The 17,419-nt window shown below is 38.1% G+C and overlaps 1 protein-coding gene across 14 annotated transcripts in view; it reads left to right on the top strand.

Annotated features, from left to right (window-relative positions):
* The window catches only part of Rbms3 (RNA binding motif single stranded interacting protein 3), a 1,318,386-nt gene that overhangs the window by 656,719 nt on the left and 644,248 nt on the right, over positions 1–17,419 (top strand). For 2 of the 14 annotated variants that reach the window (XM_013361844.4, XM_078038252.1), the window contains exon 1: positions 4,337–5,216. The exons of 7 other annotated variants lie outside the window; for them this stretch is intronic. In XM_013361844.4, coding sequence (XP_013217298.2) covers positions 5,142–5,216 — 75 coding nt within the window. In that variant the 5' untranslated portion in view covers positions 4,337–5,141. Of the gene's footprint in view, positions 1–4,331; positions 5,217–17,419 lie in introns of those variants that run through there. 5 more of the 14 variants (XM_013361853.4, XM_021731795.3, XM_040289904.2 and 2 more) reach the window with 4 other exon arrangements.

Here is a 17,419-nt window from a genome sequence, read left to right as displayed (position 1 = left end):
TACTTTAAGTTGGATTTTGCAATCAACCACCTTGTCTTTGTTGTTGTTGTTGTTTGTTTGTTTTTAAGCAACCTTGATGTTTACCATCCCTCTGCCAGCAGCTGTGTTAAAAAGGGATTTCTCCTATTTGAATGAAGAACGGGGGAAATGCCAAGATTAAAAGAAAATATATTCAAGGTCATGAATATTCTTAGTGATAGACTAGTATACTTGCTTTCCAAGATGCAGCAGTAGAATTAGAGTATTTTCCTGCTCATTTGCTGCTCATTTATTTTGCTTTGTAAATAAATAAATACCCACAAAGAAAACTCAGCTGTCCTTTCTGTGGGTAAGTCAAAAGGCAAACCAGAAGAGTGTCTCTGTCTCTTCCCATCTGACCTTTATTGCAGTTATCATCCCTTCCCAACAACTGATGGTGTGTCTGAGGCGTCATCTCGACCCTGTCAGTCAAAGAGGCCCGATCTGTGCATCACGTTGAGTCTGTGAATGTCCAGGCCCTTTGATACCCTTTGCTGCTCCTGCATTTGTAGGGAATTTGGTGGTGAGTTGGCAAATGGGACACAGCTGGCTTCTGATTTAGAGAGTGCCTTAAACCAGTTACCTCCTACCTTAACTTGATCATTTAAATGGAAAGCGCTACTGCTCCAACAGAGCAGAAATGATATAAAAACTATTTCTGACATCAGTATCTTGCCTCCTGGATTGCCATGGCTACTAGTGTCTCTAAGCGGAAAAGAAATAAAAAATAAATAAGAACACAGCTTTTATAATTCTCACAAGTGTAAACCCACTTTGCATTACTTAAGAAGCGCTTTAAATGCACAATGACTGTCTTAAGCTAATGACAATTGATGCCAGACCATTACAATAATCCAATGAAAAAGAATAGGGTTTTGCAAAGTGGCAATTTGTGTCGAAATTGTTGATAGCATCAATACATGCTGGGAACTTTACATATAAGTGGGCTACTGCTTTGTCTGAGGAGTTATTTACTTGGCCTTTTATTTGTAAATAATACAGTGTTCTTTTACTTTTTCAGGGAACATCTAGGATAGTTATTAATTAAGAACAAGGACATCCTTTTTTCCATAGTGCCAGGATTTGCAAAATCAGTCCTGGATGCTGGTCTTACAGGTGTTGGGATTGGGAAGACCTCAATAGGTCATTTAGGATGACAGTATTCTGGAGTTGAACATGCCCGGATCCAGACTATTTGGATGGAGTCCTTACTCTCATGCAAACTACCAGCAGTTTTGCTTGCCATACCAAATTCTACCAAGACCAGTGTGATTTGGCCCAAGGGCATCTCTCCAGCCTCACTTTATGGTCATCACTCCTCATTCCCTTCATTCTAGCCCCAGTGCCATCCCTATCCCATTCTGAGGGTACATTTCCTTTGCAGCCTTTCTGTATGGGCTTTTCCCTCTGACTAGCATTTATTGAGCAGATCCAACATGTTAAAGGTGTATAAATAAATGCTTCCTGTGATTATCTTGGTTGATTCTTATACTAACCCGGTGGATCGAACAATAACATTTGATGGATCAAGAAGTGCAGGTGGATGGATGCAGCAGAGGCAGTACTAGAGCCCAGGCAGGTATTGAACACGCCAACAGCACCCAAAACTCAGGGAACAGTTCATACCCTCCTTTTAAGTTTAAGACTCTTGTAGGGAGATCATCTTTCTGACTATACTTTAAAAGGTAGAATCCATGAGATACTGTTTCTCTTTTCTCTACTTTGTGTTTCCTTACAGTATTGGCTATCTCCTGATCTCATACTATGTATTTGTTTGCTTATTCCTTTGTTCACCCACTAGAATAAACACCTTGTGAAGGAAAGACCTAGTTCTGGTCCAGGTGTCTCTATGTTCTTTATACCCATGTCAGCTTCTGATCCGTGTCAAAGAACAAAATGTACTGAAGAAGAGATGAGTTCCGCTAAAATTATATATCACGTATAAAATATTGTGTCTTTCAAACATTTACTGAACATCCATTTTGTGCCAGATTTCATGCTGGTGTTTTGGAGATAGGATGATGAACAAAAATGATGTAATACCTGCCTGTCCCAGAGTTTATAACATCAGGGAAGAAGCAAGCAGTCAGAATAAGCATTCTGTTAAGACAACTATAAAGCATGTGGGGAAAGCAAGGGTGTAGAGAAAACTACTCCAAGGAGGGATGCATGTGCTAAGATCAGGAGGATGGGCTGAGGGGAGGAGAGGCAGAGGGAAGGCCTCAGGATTTCAGTATCAGGGATTGAACCCACAGGCACTTAACCACTAATCCACATCTCCAGCCCTTTTCTAATATTCTATTTAAAGTCAGGGTCTCACTAAGTTGCTTAGGGTCTCACTAAATTGCTGAGGCTGGCTTTGAACTTGTGATCCTCCTGCATCAGCCTCCTGAGCCACTGGGATTATAGGCAACTCCAGTGCAGAATGTGTGAGGCCAAGTTCAAGGTTTGAGATGAAGCAGGAAGCAAGGGCCAGGTCATCAGGTGTCTTGAAAACAGTTCTAAAGAGTCAGTACTTCATGGTCTGAGCAATATGATGCCACAGGAGAATTTTTAAAATCAATGTGGTATTTAATATCAGTTTATTTGCTGTTAGCTGGGGAAGTTGACAGCACTTCCATTTTATAGGTAAGACAACTGAGGTCCAGAATGACACATTAAAAAAATTGCACAGCTGATTCAATGACAGTGTTGTCAGGGCTCCCAAAGCTTGCCTTTCGCTCTCCTTCCTTCCTTCCTTTGGATTATTATTCTTGACAAAACAAAGCAAAATTATTGGCTGGGTGAGGTGGCACCTGCCCTGTAATCCCAGTGGCTCAGGAGGCTGATGCAGGAGGATCATGAATTCAAAACCAGCCTCAGCAATATAGTGAGGCCCTAAGCTACTTAGTGAGACCCTGTTTCTAGATAAAATATTAAAAATGGGCTGGAGATGTGGATCAGTGGCTCAATGCCTGTGGGTTCAATAACCCTGGTACCAAAAAAAAAAAAAAAAGAAAGAAAGAAAAAGAAAAGCACAATTATTACCCACCATCCTCATCTTTCTTCAAGGAACACACAGGCTCTCATGCAGCTTCCAGAAACCAGTTTCCCTGAGTGGAAGCCAGCTGCTTCAGGGGTGATGGGGTTTGTACATGGACGGACACCATGTGTGCATGGAGCCCCAATTCTGTGCTTTGGGCCAGGAAGCTGGATTTTTACCAGGAACCTTTTATCTGAAAAGGCGATTCTGGACTCAGGAGAACAGAGCCAACTTGACAAAGTGGAGAGGCAGAGTATTGGTCTGCCCACGCTTTGGGCATGCGTGAGCATTCCCAGCAAAACACAGCTGGCACGTCTAATTTTAGCCTCACCACTGCCTTGAAAAGGGACCCTTTAAGGAAATATATTTTTCTCCGAAACAATTTGTATTATAATATAGCAGCTGATAGACATGTCAGAACATTATTATTGGTGGGGAAAAAAATCTCTGCCAAGTAATTATGATTTTTGTGGGGTTTTTTTTTTCCTTGTGATGATATCAGTAAAGTGATTAAAGCATCCAGGAATCAAGAAAATTCATAAAGCGAGAGGCAATGGGAGAAATGCTGATTTTATTTATAAAGAAGCTGATAAACTTAGGAGATCACTTCCTTTCGTGTTTTTTTTTAATGGGCGTAAGCATAAGAATGATTATTTCTGATATTATACGTTGGTCCATCTACTTGTACAATGTGTGGCTTGTTCCTTAACAGCCCTGGAGTAGACCCTGAAATTTCCTCCCTGCGTAGTAGTAGCATCCTCCTTGTCTTCAGGAAGTGAAAGGTCAGTTTCTCATCGAGGTCCTGGATTTATCTGGCTTTCGTGTGTGTGTGTGTGTGTGTGTGTGTGTGTGTGTGTGTGTGTGTGTGTGTGTGTGTGAGAGAGAGAGAGAGAGAGAGAGAGAGAGAGAGAGAGAGAGAGAACCGGTTTTGAAATCACCCCAAAACACACTTTATTGCCATTCAACTAGCAAGGTTAGGTCCTCTGTCTTCATTCTTCTTATTATTACTGGTCTTGCTTTGCCTTTCTCCTCCTTCCTCCCCCATCCTCTCCTCCCGTCCCGTGGTCTTCTAGGTTTTGTTCAGCAGTGTGGCTTACCTCAGAACTTGGCAAGAACAGAAAAGAAGGCAGCTCTCTCTCTCATGGGGTAGATGGAGGGAGGGATAAGAAATAATCCACCGCCTGCTTTTGAGTTCTCCAGGTTCAGTTCCAGCAGCGGCGGCAGCAGCTTAGCTGCAAAAAAACTGCTCTGCTATTCCAGATAGCCAGCAGAGGGAATCGCAACTTTGCTGGCAGCAGGGGTTGAAGCAGCCTTTTTTTTTTTTTTCTTGGAGGAAATACTGCAGCCTTCTGGACTGCGTACGCTGCTCCCTGGAGAGGCTCTCTCGGTTCCACCCACTGGCTGGAAGGAGGGGAAGTGAATGAAAGGACAGGACAAGCCCCGAACACCATGTCACTCTGGGAGGGAGACAGCAGCAACTAAGCTGTGCAAGGTTTTCTTTTTTTTTTTTTTTCCTTTTTTTTCCCCTTTTCTTTTTCTTTCTTTTTCTTTTTTTTTTTCTTTTCCTTCTTTCTTTTTCTTTCTTTCTCTCTCTCTCTCTTTTTTTCCTTTTTCTTTAAGGTGGGGAATGAGACAAACAGGAGACAGGAAGCTGATCTGCAAGGATTTGGAGTTGTGCTAAAAGGACTTTGTTTTTTTTTTTTTTTCTTCTTCCTTTTACAAACGCTGGCAATTGACATCACTACAGACTGCCTGCTTAGAGAACAAACTGCCTCATCCCGAGTGGACCCCGGCAGCCGGGAGAAGCCAGGCGAGATCTGAAGAGGCTGTCCGGGTTTTTCTTTTTTTTTTTTTTCCCGCTGATCTCACTCCCCAACCTTTTTTTTTTTTTTTTTTTTGGTGTGTGTTTTTGTTTTGTTTTGTTTTGTTTTGATATTCTTGCCGTGTTGTGTTGGAACTAGCAAGTGGTGAAGTGGTGGAGTCTCCGAAGCCTCATCAGTCATCGGACTGTCAGGAATAGTGGTTTAAGAGGAAGCTCTTGGCCTGGGGCACTATACCCTGTCATCCAGTTCCCTGCCTCGGAGATAAAGATTCCAGCTACATGGGCAAACGCTTGGATCAGCCACAAATGTACCCCCAGTACACTTACTACTATCCTCATTATCTCCAAACCAAGGTATGGCTCAAGCCACGGTCTGCTAATCAGCGTGGTATTCGTTCTGCACTCGGGATGGGAAGCAGACAGGCATGTGAATTACTATTTAACCCTCACCCCTATCACCTCTTCCTGCTTCTTTGAAATTGGTAACATACCAATGGAGTTAATGAGGCAGAGGAAGATAGAAGAAGAAAGCAGCAAACCCGGAATTGTAGCTTTCTGTTGAAGGAGTGATAATAGTTGGACTCGAGTTCCTTTGTTATTTGGAAGCATAAATGTTCCCTGTATCTGTGGAAGGTCCTTTGCAGAGGGGACAGGGATTTTAGAAAGGCGATCACAATGGTGATTATCAGGCACAAGAATATAATTTCAGGGACTTTTTTGGTGAGCTGTTCTTTGTTTGTGGCTCTCAAAGGGTTTTTCCCACTGGAGAGGAGGACACACCAGGATGGGGGTGACTCAAACTTTTAATCGCTAAGTATGGAATGAAAGGAGGATGTGGGAAGGCATGGGGTACCTACCAAAGTCTCTTTGAGTTTGTTTGGCTGCCTTTATATGTTTTAGTTGCCTTGCGTACTTTATTTTGTATTGAGGCTGAATTTGCTTTCCCATGATGGTCTTCACTTTGGGACGCTCTGTTTTTCTGTGTGAGTCGCCGTCAGGAGGCCTGGGTTCTTGCAAAGGCATGGAATGTAACTGATAATAATTGGACTTGAATTGGTTAAATACTTTAGGCTTTGTGAGTGAGCGTGTGCTTAAATGATCATTAGGGGCCCACGTAACTAAGCAGTGGGCAGTGCCAACCCTGAACTTTATCCTGCAGTTAAGACATGACAGACTCTCAGGTGTGAAATCACTGCTCCAATTTGTCAATTAAATTGATGGCGGGGGTTGTTTCTGGAGTCACCACCTCAAGTGCATGGATGATATTATTTTGCAGCTGCGTTCGCCAGACCCTACCATCTTTTTAATAAACAAATATGCCCAGTGAAGAAGGCGTGCCTGCGTGGTGTGGGCAGCCAGCAGTACTCGCTGTTGTGGTTAGGCTTTGGTAATTCATGCTGTAGTTATCTCTCATTTCTTCTTTCTCATCAAACAATGCCCATTTGTAAAGCAGACCAGGCAGCAGACTTTCAGTATTGTATTAAGGATCATTGCTTGTTCTCTTTCTTCCCCCCCCCCCCACTTGCTCTGTGATTCGCCTTGCCCCTCCAAGGTCGACTGGCATTGCTTTTTGCCTTTGTGAGCATTTAGTTTGTGCTGTTGCTGCTTAAATAGACCAGCCCTCCTGCTCAGTGCCTTGAGTTTTAACTCCTTGGGGGATTGAGTAGAGAATGCCGCCTGCCATTCCTCAAGGAGATGGCAAAGCAAGGACGAGTTAAAAAGGGGGAAATTCACAGTCATTTTTCATCCCCCAAAGAAACAAAAACAATAAGCTCAAGCGTTGCCTGAAAAATATTGAACATTCCATCCCTTTTACTCACTTGGCTAAATTTTTCCAAATGTTTCAAAAATCGTGCTTTTGTTTGGGTCGTTCTTTTCTGTGATTGTGTTTACCCAGAAGAGAAACTTTAGGTTGAAATGAATGAAATGATTGTTTTTCTGCATGAGATTTAACCTATTATTAGTAGAAAATAATGAATGATGTGCATATTTTATCAAAGATACAGGGTATTGGATGAGCTACACTGGTATAGTGTGTGTGTGTGTATGTGTGTGTGTGTGTGTGTGTGTGTGTGTGTGTGTGTGTGTATGTATGTGTTTGGTGAGTGTGTGTGTTTGTGTTGTGGCTAAAGGAGGAGAAGGAAATGGTGGGGGAAAAGAAGAGAGCCTGGAAACTAAAGAGGGAGTTTTTAAAAATTGTTTTGGGGTCCTACGTAGTTTAGTGTTATGTAGACAAGCAGCATCTGGATCTTGTTACTTTCAAGCTAACCAAAGGCATCAACTTCTGGAACATTTTTAAAGAAGTTAGATCCATTAGGCATCATAAGCTGATATTCAGGTATTCAGGTTGGGGTGGTAGGGACTATAAGATCAGCTACTTTGGTGGCTATCAGCCTAGTTCATATTGATTATTGTGTTGTAAAATTTCCACAGTGCTGTGAAGTTGTTGAATATGAGCCTCTGGAATGACAGACATTATTAACGTTCCTGAAAGCTGAAGATGTGAAACTTGCTCTATTTTGAATCTTGGGTTTAGAAAGGCTGGAAGGAAGTGGCAGTGTGCAATTGTATTTTAACATATGGGGACTTTCTGACAGTGTTAATCCTATACAATAAACCATTCTCTTGCCCAGGGTAAGAGGAAAACAACTGGGTTATTTTCTTAACACTTTTTGCTCCTTCAACATTTATCTCTCTAAATATAATATTTTTAAAGAAAATACATGTTGCTTATATTTATTGGGTAAGTCTGGATATAATCCATAAAATCCACTGTTCTAACCTTGGTTTATGATTACAATTCAAATTATAAAATCATGGCTATTTAAAATGATGCTAACATATAAAGCATACTCGTGGTTGATAGAAGTAGAATTCTGTAGTTGATAAAAAATCATATTTGGTGATACCACACCTTAAAGTGTTGTCTAAATTCAGGTGTTCTTTTCCTCCCAATCCATGAGAAATATTTGCTGACCTTTGGGGTGTTTCTTGTTTGTTTTGTTTTGGTTTGGTTTGGTTTTTGTTGTTGTTGTTGTTTGGTAAGTATGATGGGAATCTTTATTTTAAGGAACAAAAGTGTCTATTGTTATAATTATTCAGAAAATGCAAATAACTAAACTTTCTGTTTAAATAGTGTAACTTTAGATACAGTTGCTTTTTTCTTATGGTTAAAATAGAATGAAAATGGCATTTTTTTTTAAAAAAAGGAAAAATGTTTTCATTCCTTTGTGTATATGTGTGTGTGTGTGTGTGTGTGTGTGTGTGTGTATGAAAGTTTTAGGAAATGTGACACTTCGCTGTCCTCTCTGCTCTCATTTCCCATTACATTCAAACTGATCTCTTGACTTTGCTTAGAAGAATAGATACATATTTGCTTAAAAGAATAGATATATGATTTATGTCCTGTCTCTTTGGGTGATTTTCCAATGCTTAAAATGTTTTATATTAGAAAAATCTTCAAGTAAATTAAATAACACAAAACCCCGGCAGTTGATTTGTAGCTATAATTTGTAGTCACATTGCTATACGTGCTTACTTTTTCATACCTCATATCTGAAAAGATTTTGTTGATTTTCTTTTTAACTAGTATTTTTCCTCCCCACCTCTCCCCCCAAAAAAAGGAATTTCAAGAAGGAACATGGCTTTTGATTAAGAAATAATGAGGAATTCTTAGTGACAGATTATGATATTTAACATGAGACTTGATAGTATTTTAATAATACAGTCATTAGAACCTGGTGAACTGATATTTTGCCATTAAGAAACAGGTATTTCTTTCATATGTGATATTTGGAAAACTTTAGTCAGCTTCACAAAACTTCGTAAGTCACCCAAGGCAAGTTCCTCCTTTCTTCCTCTTCCACATTCTTACCAGCTCACCATGTCCCACCAATCCAGTGCAGAGTTCCTAATCATTCTGCTCTTACATCAGTGCTGCATTCCCTTCTTTGGCCATCTGGTTCCCCAGAAGGTCTTGAAGGAAGAGATTCAGATTTGGGGACCCTCACATAGTTTTTCTGGCTGGTGGTATTCAGATTATGTTCAGAGTCTTGTGTGAAGAAGGGGTCAGGTGGAAGGAGCAATCCATCAACTGCACACTGATTTCAGACAGAAGTTTCGCCATCTGCAGCCTGGATTCCCGCCTGTCTGTAAAAGTCTAGCTGTAGTCCAAACCGGATTGTGCCTTCCAAAGAGCAAACACTTGAAAACACAAGGAGTGACGAGCAGGCAAAGAAAGAGGGGCTTCTATGGGGGCAGAGGACGTACTTCAAGATGTGAGTGTGCCCAGCCTCCAAAAGCAAAACAAAACGACCACGCAACACACTCCTTACACATGGAAATGTACAAAATCATGCAGAGGGAGGGAATGGGTTTAGAATTTCCTTAGTACTTCCTGCCTCAAATTTGCATTGATAGCCAGAGTTGGGAACATGCCAATTGTTTTAAAACAGCCTTGAAAACTCCCAAGTTCTGTTTTCCTTTGAAAGTCTGAAACGTACAAAACTGGTTTTCTAAAGTCTTCCAGCAATTGAATATTTAGGTACAACTCCAGATATTTTCTTTTGCTTCAGGGGGGCAATATGATAGCATGAGACTATGATAAATCCTGTTTGTCTCATTTTACAATGCATAGAATTTTAATCGGTTTTAAATAAGAGAAAAATAGAAACAAGGGACCACCCTTCCCTTTCAGTTTTTCTTTTTTATTCTCCCTAATCTTTTTTTTTTCTTTTTTTTTTTATTGGTTGTTCAAAACATTACAAAGCTCTTGACATATCATATTTCATACATTAGATTCAAGTGGGTTATGAACTCCCATTTTTACCCCAAATACAGATTGCAGAATCACATCGGTTACACATCCACATTTTTACATAATGCCCTATTAGTAAATGTTGTATCCCTAATCTTTAGTATCAGTGAGACTGGATGCAGTTCTGGGACACATTTTGCTATATTTTCTGTAACTCAGTTATTATTTTCACAACACAAAATTTGGTGCCTTACATAAATAGAACAGGAATGTAAAAAGTTCATTTTTTTTGTTTCCTGTAGAATAAATTCAAAGTTAAAGGAAACACTACATTTATTTCTTTCAACAGCATCTTTCTACAGCATTTTCCTTTTAATTTCTCTCAATTTGGGGAAAAAATAGAATTATGTAATACAAAAGTATGTCTGTGAAGTAATAAAATCTCTTCGAACACTAAAAGCAGAGGCAATGTGTGGGGAGGGATACAAAGTAGGAGGGAGGGCTCAAGTTCATTCCAGGTTTCTCTGGCTTCAGTAATTCTGGAAAGCTTCATTTTTACACTAATGTGATTTTACACAATCCTTTTGGACATTATCAGTCTTTTTGACAGGAAGAGGACTCTCTCACCATTATGACCATGCCCAATTCTAGGAAAACCAGTCTTTTCCTTTAAAAGAAAGTTTTTTTTTTTTTTAGTGTCAAACTTTTTATTCGGCGTAAATGGTTGATGTTTATTCACAATTGGCTTCAAGTACTACATTAAAATTGTTTTGTAACAGTCTCATAAGCCACAGCTGTATGTGATTAAATAGTGTAATATCAAAAGCATGTGAGAATAGACTTTTTTTTTTTTATATACTATAGCTGCTGCACAGCAAGAGTGCAGATGGAGCTGAAGGGAGACCAAGAGCAAAAATGTATTCATGTGTGGTAATGCGTGTATTGAGGATATGTGTTGCTATTTTTTGCAGTAGTGGGAAAATGTTGAACTATTTTGGATGTGCTTAAAATATATACTTTCTGAAAATGGAAACAAAAGCCAATGCCAATTTTTTTTTAAATGGAGTGGATAATATCATTTAATGAGAAAACATATAGGGATCAAATGGATCTGAAATCAATGCAAATACAAAAATCAAAATTACCCTTATAGAGCACATAGTCAAAAAACAAAAGGGAATTTCTGATTTGTGTTTTGAAATTATAAATACGCTTCTTCCTTGTATTTGCTACTTTAATTTGTGGAGCTTCGGTAAAGCAATCTTGAGGCCATTTATCCCTAATAAAAACAGGGGTAGGTAATAAAGTTCAGCAACTTAGAGACAGCAAAAGAAGCAACTGTGTAATTCTTTGTAAAGAAATTTGAAAGTACATTATTGGGTTTTGTATTATGTCCCCTGTCATTGCCAATGTTAAGAATTACAAAGTTACACAAGGGCATGTGACTTGTGCTTCTATTTCTGTAGCAGAGACATTATAGTAAAGAAGTTTGTTTTTTATGTTTGCTTTGCAGTATTTTTGAAATAGTATTTGTTCATGAAAACTATAATCTCTAGTTTTATGGAGAAAGTTTATGGAATTGGCTATTGGCTTTCAGATTTCAGACACTAAAAAAAGAAAAAAACAAGAATGCTGGTCAGAGGTGAATTGAATCATGTTTTGTCTTTAATATTATTTTCGTTCAAGTTGACACTGGCAGAAAATTTGTGTACATTTCACTTTTTAAAAACTTTTCTATGTAGGCTTATTGTTTAGGAAATAAATAGCATGTGGGATCATTTACATGAATAAATGTTGATAATTCAGTACTTTAATCTCTAGCATCAAATTTAAGAGTGTAGATAATCAATGTTAAGGCATGGATTTTACTTTTCTTGGGGACATTCTCTGACTTCTGCATCGGTGCACTGTTTGCTAGGTTGTGTTCATTCACTAAGACAACTTCTAGATTTGTCATTTTTGTAACTCTTGATTATAGGGAGTGAGCCTTCTTTGGTACCCTAGTGGTATGGGGAGGTTGCCTGGGTTTGTACCATTTCTGAGTTTTTGTTTGGTCTCTCAATGCTTTTTACAGAGCAGATTCAATATTGCTTTACCAACTCTCTAGTGATTTTGACAAATTTAACTGTCAGTATCCTTTGCGGTGTCTAAATCCAGTACACTGAGAGAAACACATCCATCACTTGGGAGTGGGTGGAGAGCAGTTCCCAGGGGTGGGACAAAATGACAGGCATCATTTAATCATTATCATTTCAGGCTTTGTTATGGTGGTGAAAGTTTTCTCCTATGAGTGGGTAAAATCAGGGCTTCTCTAAAGGCTTAATAGTGACAATATGGTGCTTCCCTTGTTCTCATTTAACTTCTTTCTATAGGTGAAAGAAGAGCTCATGGTTATGTGTAACTTTGGCTAAACCAGATGAGGTACAAGGAAACTAGCAGGGCCATGCTACCATACTGATGATTCTGCTGTCATGGGTGAGCACAGGAGTCAGCGTAAATATAGAAATAATGATATATAGACAAAATTTTATTTTGACTGGAGTTTGCAATACCTACAAATTTCTGAACTTCAGCCTTTAATAAATACGGAATACCATATTTACCCTGTGTATTATAGTAACTATGTATAGTAATATATATATCTGTATATGTATACCGTTATATATGATAGGAAAATGATAATATCTCAAGGAAAAATAAACAAAATAATCTTTTCATCTTTTTCTTATTAAATACCCTTTGCCCTGCACCAAATTACCTATAAACTGAATTAATAAAATTAAATGTCAAATAATATCCAATTTTTAATACTTCATTTTTGATGCTTTGAAAATTCCATATTGTTTTCATCCAGCTTAGTGCACAAATTACTATTACGCTTGTTGTCATTAATTGTGTACATTCAGAGCATGAGACAGGAAACGTAATCCTCAGAGGAAACCCTTTGTTTTCATTCATACGAATTAGTATGTTTGTTTGTTCTTCTGTAAAATGGGTGCAATGAACCCCCAAAGCTGACAATATATTACAGTGACACTGTTTCTGGAGGTATAGAGTTGCTGTGTGTTCAGAGAGGGGCTGCCATAGCAATGTTGTCATTGCTGAAGCTCCAGTGCACATTCTTATCTATGTTAGTACAGCCACAGCATTGAGGGGAGTTGTCTGTCAGTTTCAAACAGAAAAGTTTAGAAGATCCCTAGATGTGTAAAAATCCATTTTTACTTGCTGGAGGCTATTCCTTCACCACATGTTTATAATACATCAAAGGGTTAAAAAAGGTAATTATGTTCCCAAAGTTATAAAAGCATAAGGAATACAAAGCCAGGTGGCGGCAGGAGGGGAGAGAAAGCAGAAGAAGTGAGGAATGAAGTTGGCCAAATTATGCTATGCTCAGGTATGAATATACCACAGTGCATTCCAATTTTATATATAACAATAACACACCAATTAAAAGATAAACAGAAGGAAGAAAAATAGAGTAAAAGAAGGGTATCAGGGGAGGGAGAATGGGAGGGGAAATGGAAGGACTGGGATTAAAATGTAGCAAAGTATGTTATATATATTTAATAATATGTCAAAATAAACCTCACTATTATCTATTACTCTAATGCACCAATAAACACATCTTTAAAAAAATAAAATCAGCAAACATAAAGTATATATGTGCATGTATATCCATACATGTACATATGTGTAGATATGTGTGTAAAAAGGTTTCAAGGAAGTATATCAAAGTCTCAAGGAAAAGAAAGAAAGTAAATAAAACCCCAGTTTGTTTTATGAATAATAAACACATACACTAAACAGCACATACTCAGAAAGTAATCATGATAGTGTCCATTCTTGTTGGCTGAAAAGTCAGGTGTAATGGGAGAAAAGCAAATCTAACCATATTCTAAATATTAGTGGTAATAGCCTTTGGAGCTGATGTTTAAATTATATTACAATCACCTTTCCCATGATCTGTGAGACCAAGAATTTGGGATTGCACTCAGGATGCCGTGTGCAGATGATTTTGTTCTCCCATTTCTTTCAATGGTTTTTAAGCTATATACCAACTGATCACAGATTTTAATTTTAATGAGGACTTTGAGAAATCTTATTGTTTCTTATCTTGTGTACAATCATTCAACTCATTTTTGATGGTTGATGACAATTTATTGAAAAGAAAGGTGGAAAACAAATGCTAACTTGCCGATTTCTAGAGCCGGTTATGATATTTTAAAAGCTTTTTTTTTTTAAAGTAGGGGAGTCATATTTGAAGCTGTTATCGATGTTTATAAACTTTCATGTTGTCTCTTTTAAAGTTTATCCCTCACACAAACTGGACGGTGGCACCATCAATATGATGTAGAACTAAGAGATCTTAATTGTAAGCAAACATTCCTTTCAGCTACCAAATAGATGTAAATAGATGAAGTACTCGAAGAAATGAACATGAAGCCTGAGATGATTCTGGTGACTTCATCTATGGAGAGTTCTTTTCATCTCCATATGCTTTTAAAAATTTCAGAGATTGTTTTCCGGGGTAATAAACCAAAGATATGATAAAACTTTCATTTCCTCTTGAGAGATGAGGAAAACCTGTTGTGCTACTCACTTGGAGGGCTTTGACAACCAAGCATTTTTGGTTTCAGCTTCTGGCCCCTTAATCTCCTGTCCAGAAGACAGGTAAGGAACCATCAAAGAATAAAATTCTGCTATTCTTTTCCCCATATATCCCCCAAATTTTTACCAACGGCTTAAACTTTATTATTCACCTGTTAAGAACAATTTGGCTTCTTATTAGCAATGGAAGATTTTTTCTTTAAGACTTGTTGTGTTTTAGTTTGTTTACAAACATGAGAAAAAGTCAGAGGGAATATCAATGAACATGGAGTATTTTTTACCAAGTTTGTGACTTCCTTTAACAAAGGTGGAAGTTTAGGATCATTTTAAAACCTATTTAGTGGGGACATTTTTGGAGACTCCAATACCACATACAAGCAAACATATTAAGTTGCACTAACATTACACATCAAATTTAATTTGTCTGCAATAAAATATTGAAAAAAACTATTGTAATTTTGTTCTTAAAACTCTCTGGATACAAGTAATTCATTTAATGTATGCGTTCTGTGAATTTGGGGTTATCATCTTGCATATGTGGGTATTTTGGTAAAGTGAGAAAAAAATCTGTCCTACAAATCTTTTTGAGGTACAAAGATATTATTAAAAATCTAAGTGAAACAATGAATAAAATTCACCATGTATTGTTTTATATATAATAACATAAGTGTTTATTAATTTTAATTTTACAGTTTTGTTTTAGTTTTTTTTTTTGTTTGTTTTCACTGGGCCAGTTTTTTGGCGGTTCCCAAAATGTTCAGAGCATCTTAAAAGCTGACCATACATCTCACTGTTGTGTTCTTTTGACTTTTAAGACATCTCTTTATTTTAGCAATCCTAAATTGCCGGGGAGAGACACACGATAGGACACCACAACATATTGGAAAATGTCATTGACATTCTTGGGCTAAAATATCTCAAAAGCAGACACAATGGATTGAGTTTTGGCAGCGAGAGCAACTAGAATTTCCAGGTCTGGGTTCCAGGTTCACAGAGTATTTTATTGCATAATTGGTGGAATTATTTAATAGAAACTGAATTTGCACGTAACAGGTATTTCCCTAGACTCCCAGCCTAGGGGTACAGGCAGGAGGCAAATCAATGGCGCAATGCTTTTGCTACAGTATAATATTTCTGTCTCAAAGTTTGATGGTGGGATTTTTTACAGGTATTAAAACTGGCACATAACTGAAAATTTACTCTCTACCCTAATCTCAAAGAGAAAAATTCCCTCATAATCACCCCATGTTATATTTTCCACCTAATCAGTCAAACTTTGTTCCCATCTCTAGGCAAATCCTGCTGAATTGCATCAGCAGTTTCAATGAATTAATTCTTCAATTTCTCTTATGCATACGCGTACATGCACACACACACACACACACACACACACACACACTTCTGAAAATCTGTAGGGTTATTGTAATGGCTCTTATTTTCTCTGAAGTTAAATGATCACACAGAAATACAAAGGGATGAAGTGGTCTTAAGGAATCACATAGCTGCTCTTCTTGCTTCTAATTAATTAAATTGCTGCTTGCTGGTAGCACAGAAGGGTAAATCTTTCTTTTTTATTTTATTTTTTCAGAAAGGTGAATTTTACTAAAATAGTACTAATATTTTTCACTTTCTGTCAAAAGAGTAGGATCTTCCCATGATCTGAAATTTACTGATAGGGTATTATGCAAGTTAAATATCTGCTTTTTTCCTGCTCTTTTTTTTGATAGCATTTTTTAGAAATTTTATTGATTGATGGATTCTAATTTTTCCCAAATCAGTTCATAATAGTTGTTTATACTGTGGAGAGTCTAATGATCCCCAAAGCATTTAGTGGCGAGGCTGTCAATACTGTTAGAAAATAATGAAAAGATGACAGTTCTACAACTTTAATTTAACCAGTGATTTATGAGGAGGAACCAGGAAGATTAAAACAAGGAGAAGAAGGAACTGAAACTAGAAAGGCTGAAAGTACCAGGTCTTAGTACATTTTTGAAAGTTTCTGGAAGTAGATGACTTGTTTCTCTTTCCAAGAGCAAAAGATAAGAGCTATTTGGCAAAGAAAAGATCATTAACAGAGAAATCATCTTGAGGAAAAACTTGATGGAAATACAAAGCTTAGTGTGCAGGAGTCACTTAGTTGAGACCTTTGGTGTCTTGTAGAAAAAGAATGCTGTGCTTTGGTTTTCCACGTGTAGCTGACCTCAGTAAGGTCCAGCATTTGCTTTCACTGTGTGGACTAACTCATCACCTGTTCTTAGGAAGGAACAAAAGTCTCCTAGGGGCTTTTGATTGGAAAGAAGAGTGCTTTTCAGAATGACGCTTTGGAATGAAGTTTTACCAGCTATTTTAGAATTCATGTTCATGTAAAGTCTGCTAGGCTCCAAACTGTATTTTTTTGAGCCTTGCCATTATTCTGTGTAGAAAAAACCCAGTTTTGAGGAGGAAAAACCAACACCTTAGTTATAAAACCAGCAAAGATGTATTGGCATGAGAATCACCAGTGGAAATTGCTAACCAGGCAATGGTCATATTTGAAGGCTGTTAATGTGCTTGGGAACCCAAAGAGCAAGTCAATAGAGAAGGCGTGTGTGATAGTGCTTACTTGCTCTGGGCTCATAGCACAGGCTTTATGTTAGAGGGTGGCGCCTGATGAGAGTGTCTATACTTGAGTATGGCCCAAGGAAGGCTAGCTGTTATTATTATATGGTCTATCCTTTCTGTGGTTTGGTACTGCTTCTCTTTATTCTAGGCAGTGTGGCTATCTGATGTGACCTTGCTTTTACATATTGTCTTATACATCCTCCTGCCTTGTCAGGATGTATTATAGCATCTACTTCTCTCATCCCTTCCTACTTACCCCCCTTTTCTCCTACTTTCACTTTTTTCTGCTATGGTTTTGCCTCCCCCACCCTGCCCCGCCCTCTGGTCCTAAACTTCTGCTCACTTCATTGTGTTCTCTCAACCTTCAGTCCCTTCTTGTCTTTGTATTTTTCATTACAATTTGTATATTTTCCATTTCTTTTTAAGGCATAGTGAGATTGGGTTTCGACTTCTCTCTCTCTCTCTCTCTCTCTCTCTCTCTCTCTCTCTCTCTCTCTCTCTCTCTCTTGCAATGGGAGCTTGGTTGTAAATTTATTTTTGGCATTTTGAACATGTCTGTTCTCCGTCCCCCTCTCTTGGAAGAAGAATACTA

The sequence above is a fragment of the Ictidomys tridecemlineatus genome, chromosome 2 (assembly GCF_052094955.1).
Source record: "Ictidomys tridecemlineatus isolate mIctTri1 chromosome 2, mIctTri1.hap1, whole genome shotgun sequence".
In the NCBI taxonomy this organism is placed as follows: Eukaryota; Metazoa; Chordata; class Mammalia; order Rodentia; family Sciuridae; genus Ictidomys; species Ictidomys tridecemlineatus.
Note: the sequence above shows the minus strand (reverse complement) of the source record. Positions and strands in the feature narration are given on the sequence as shown.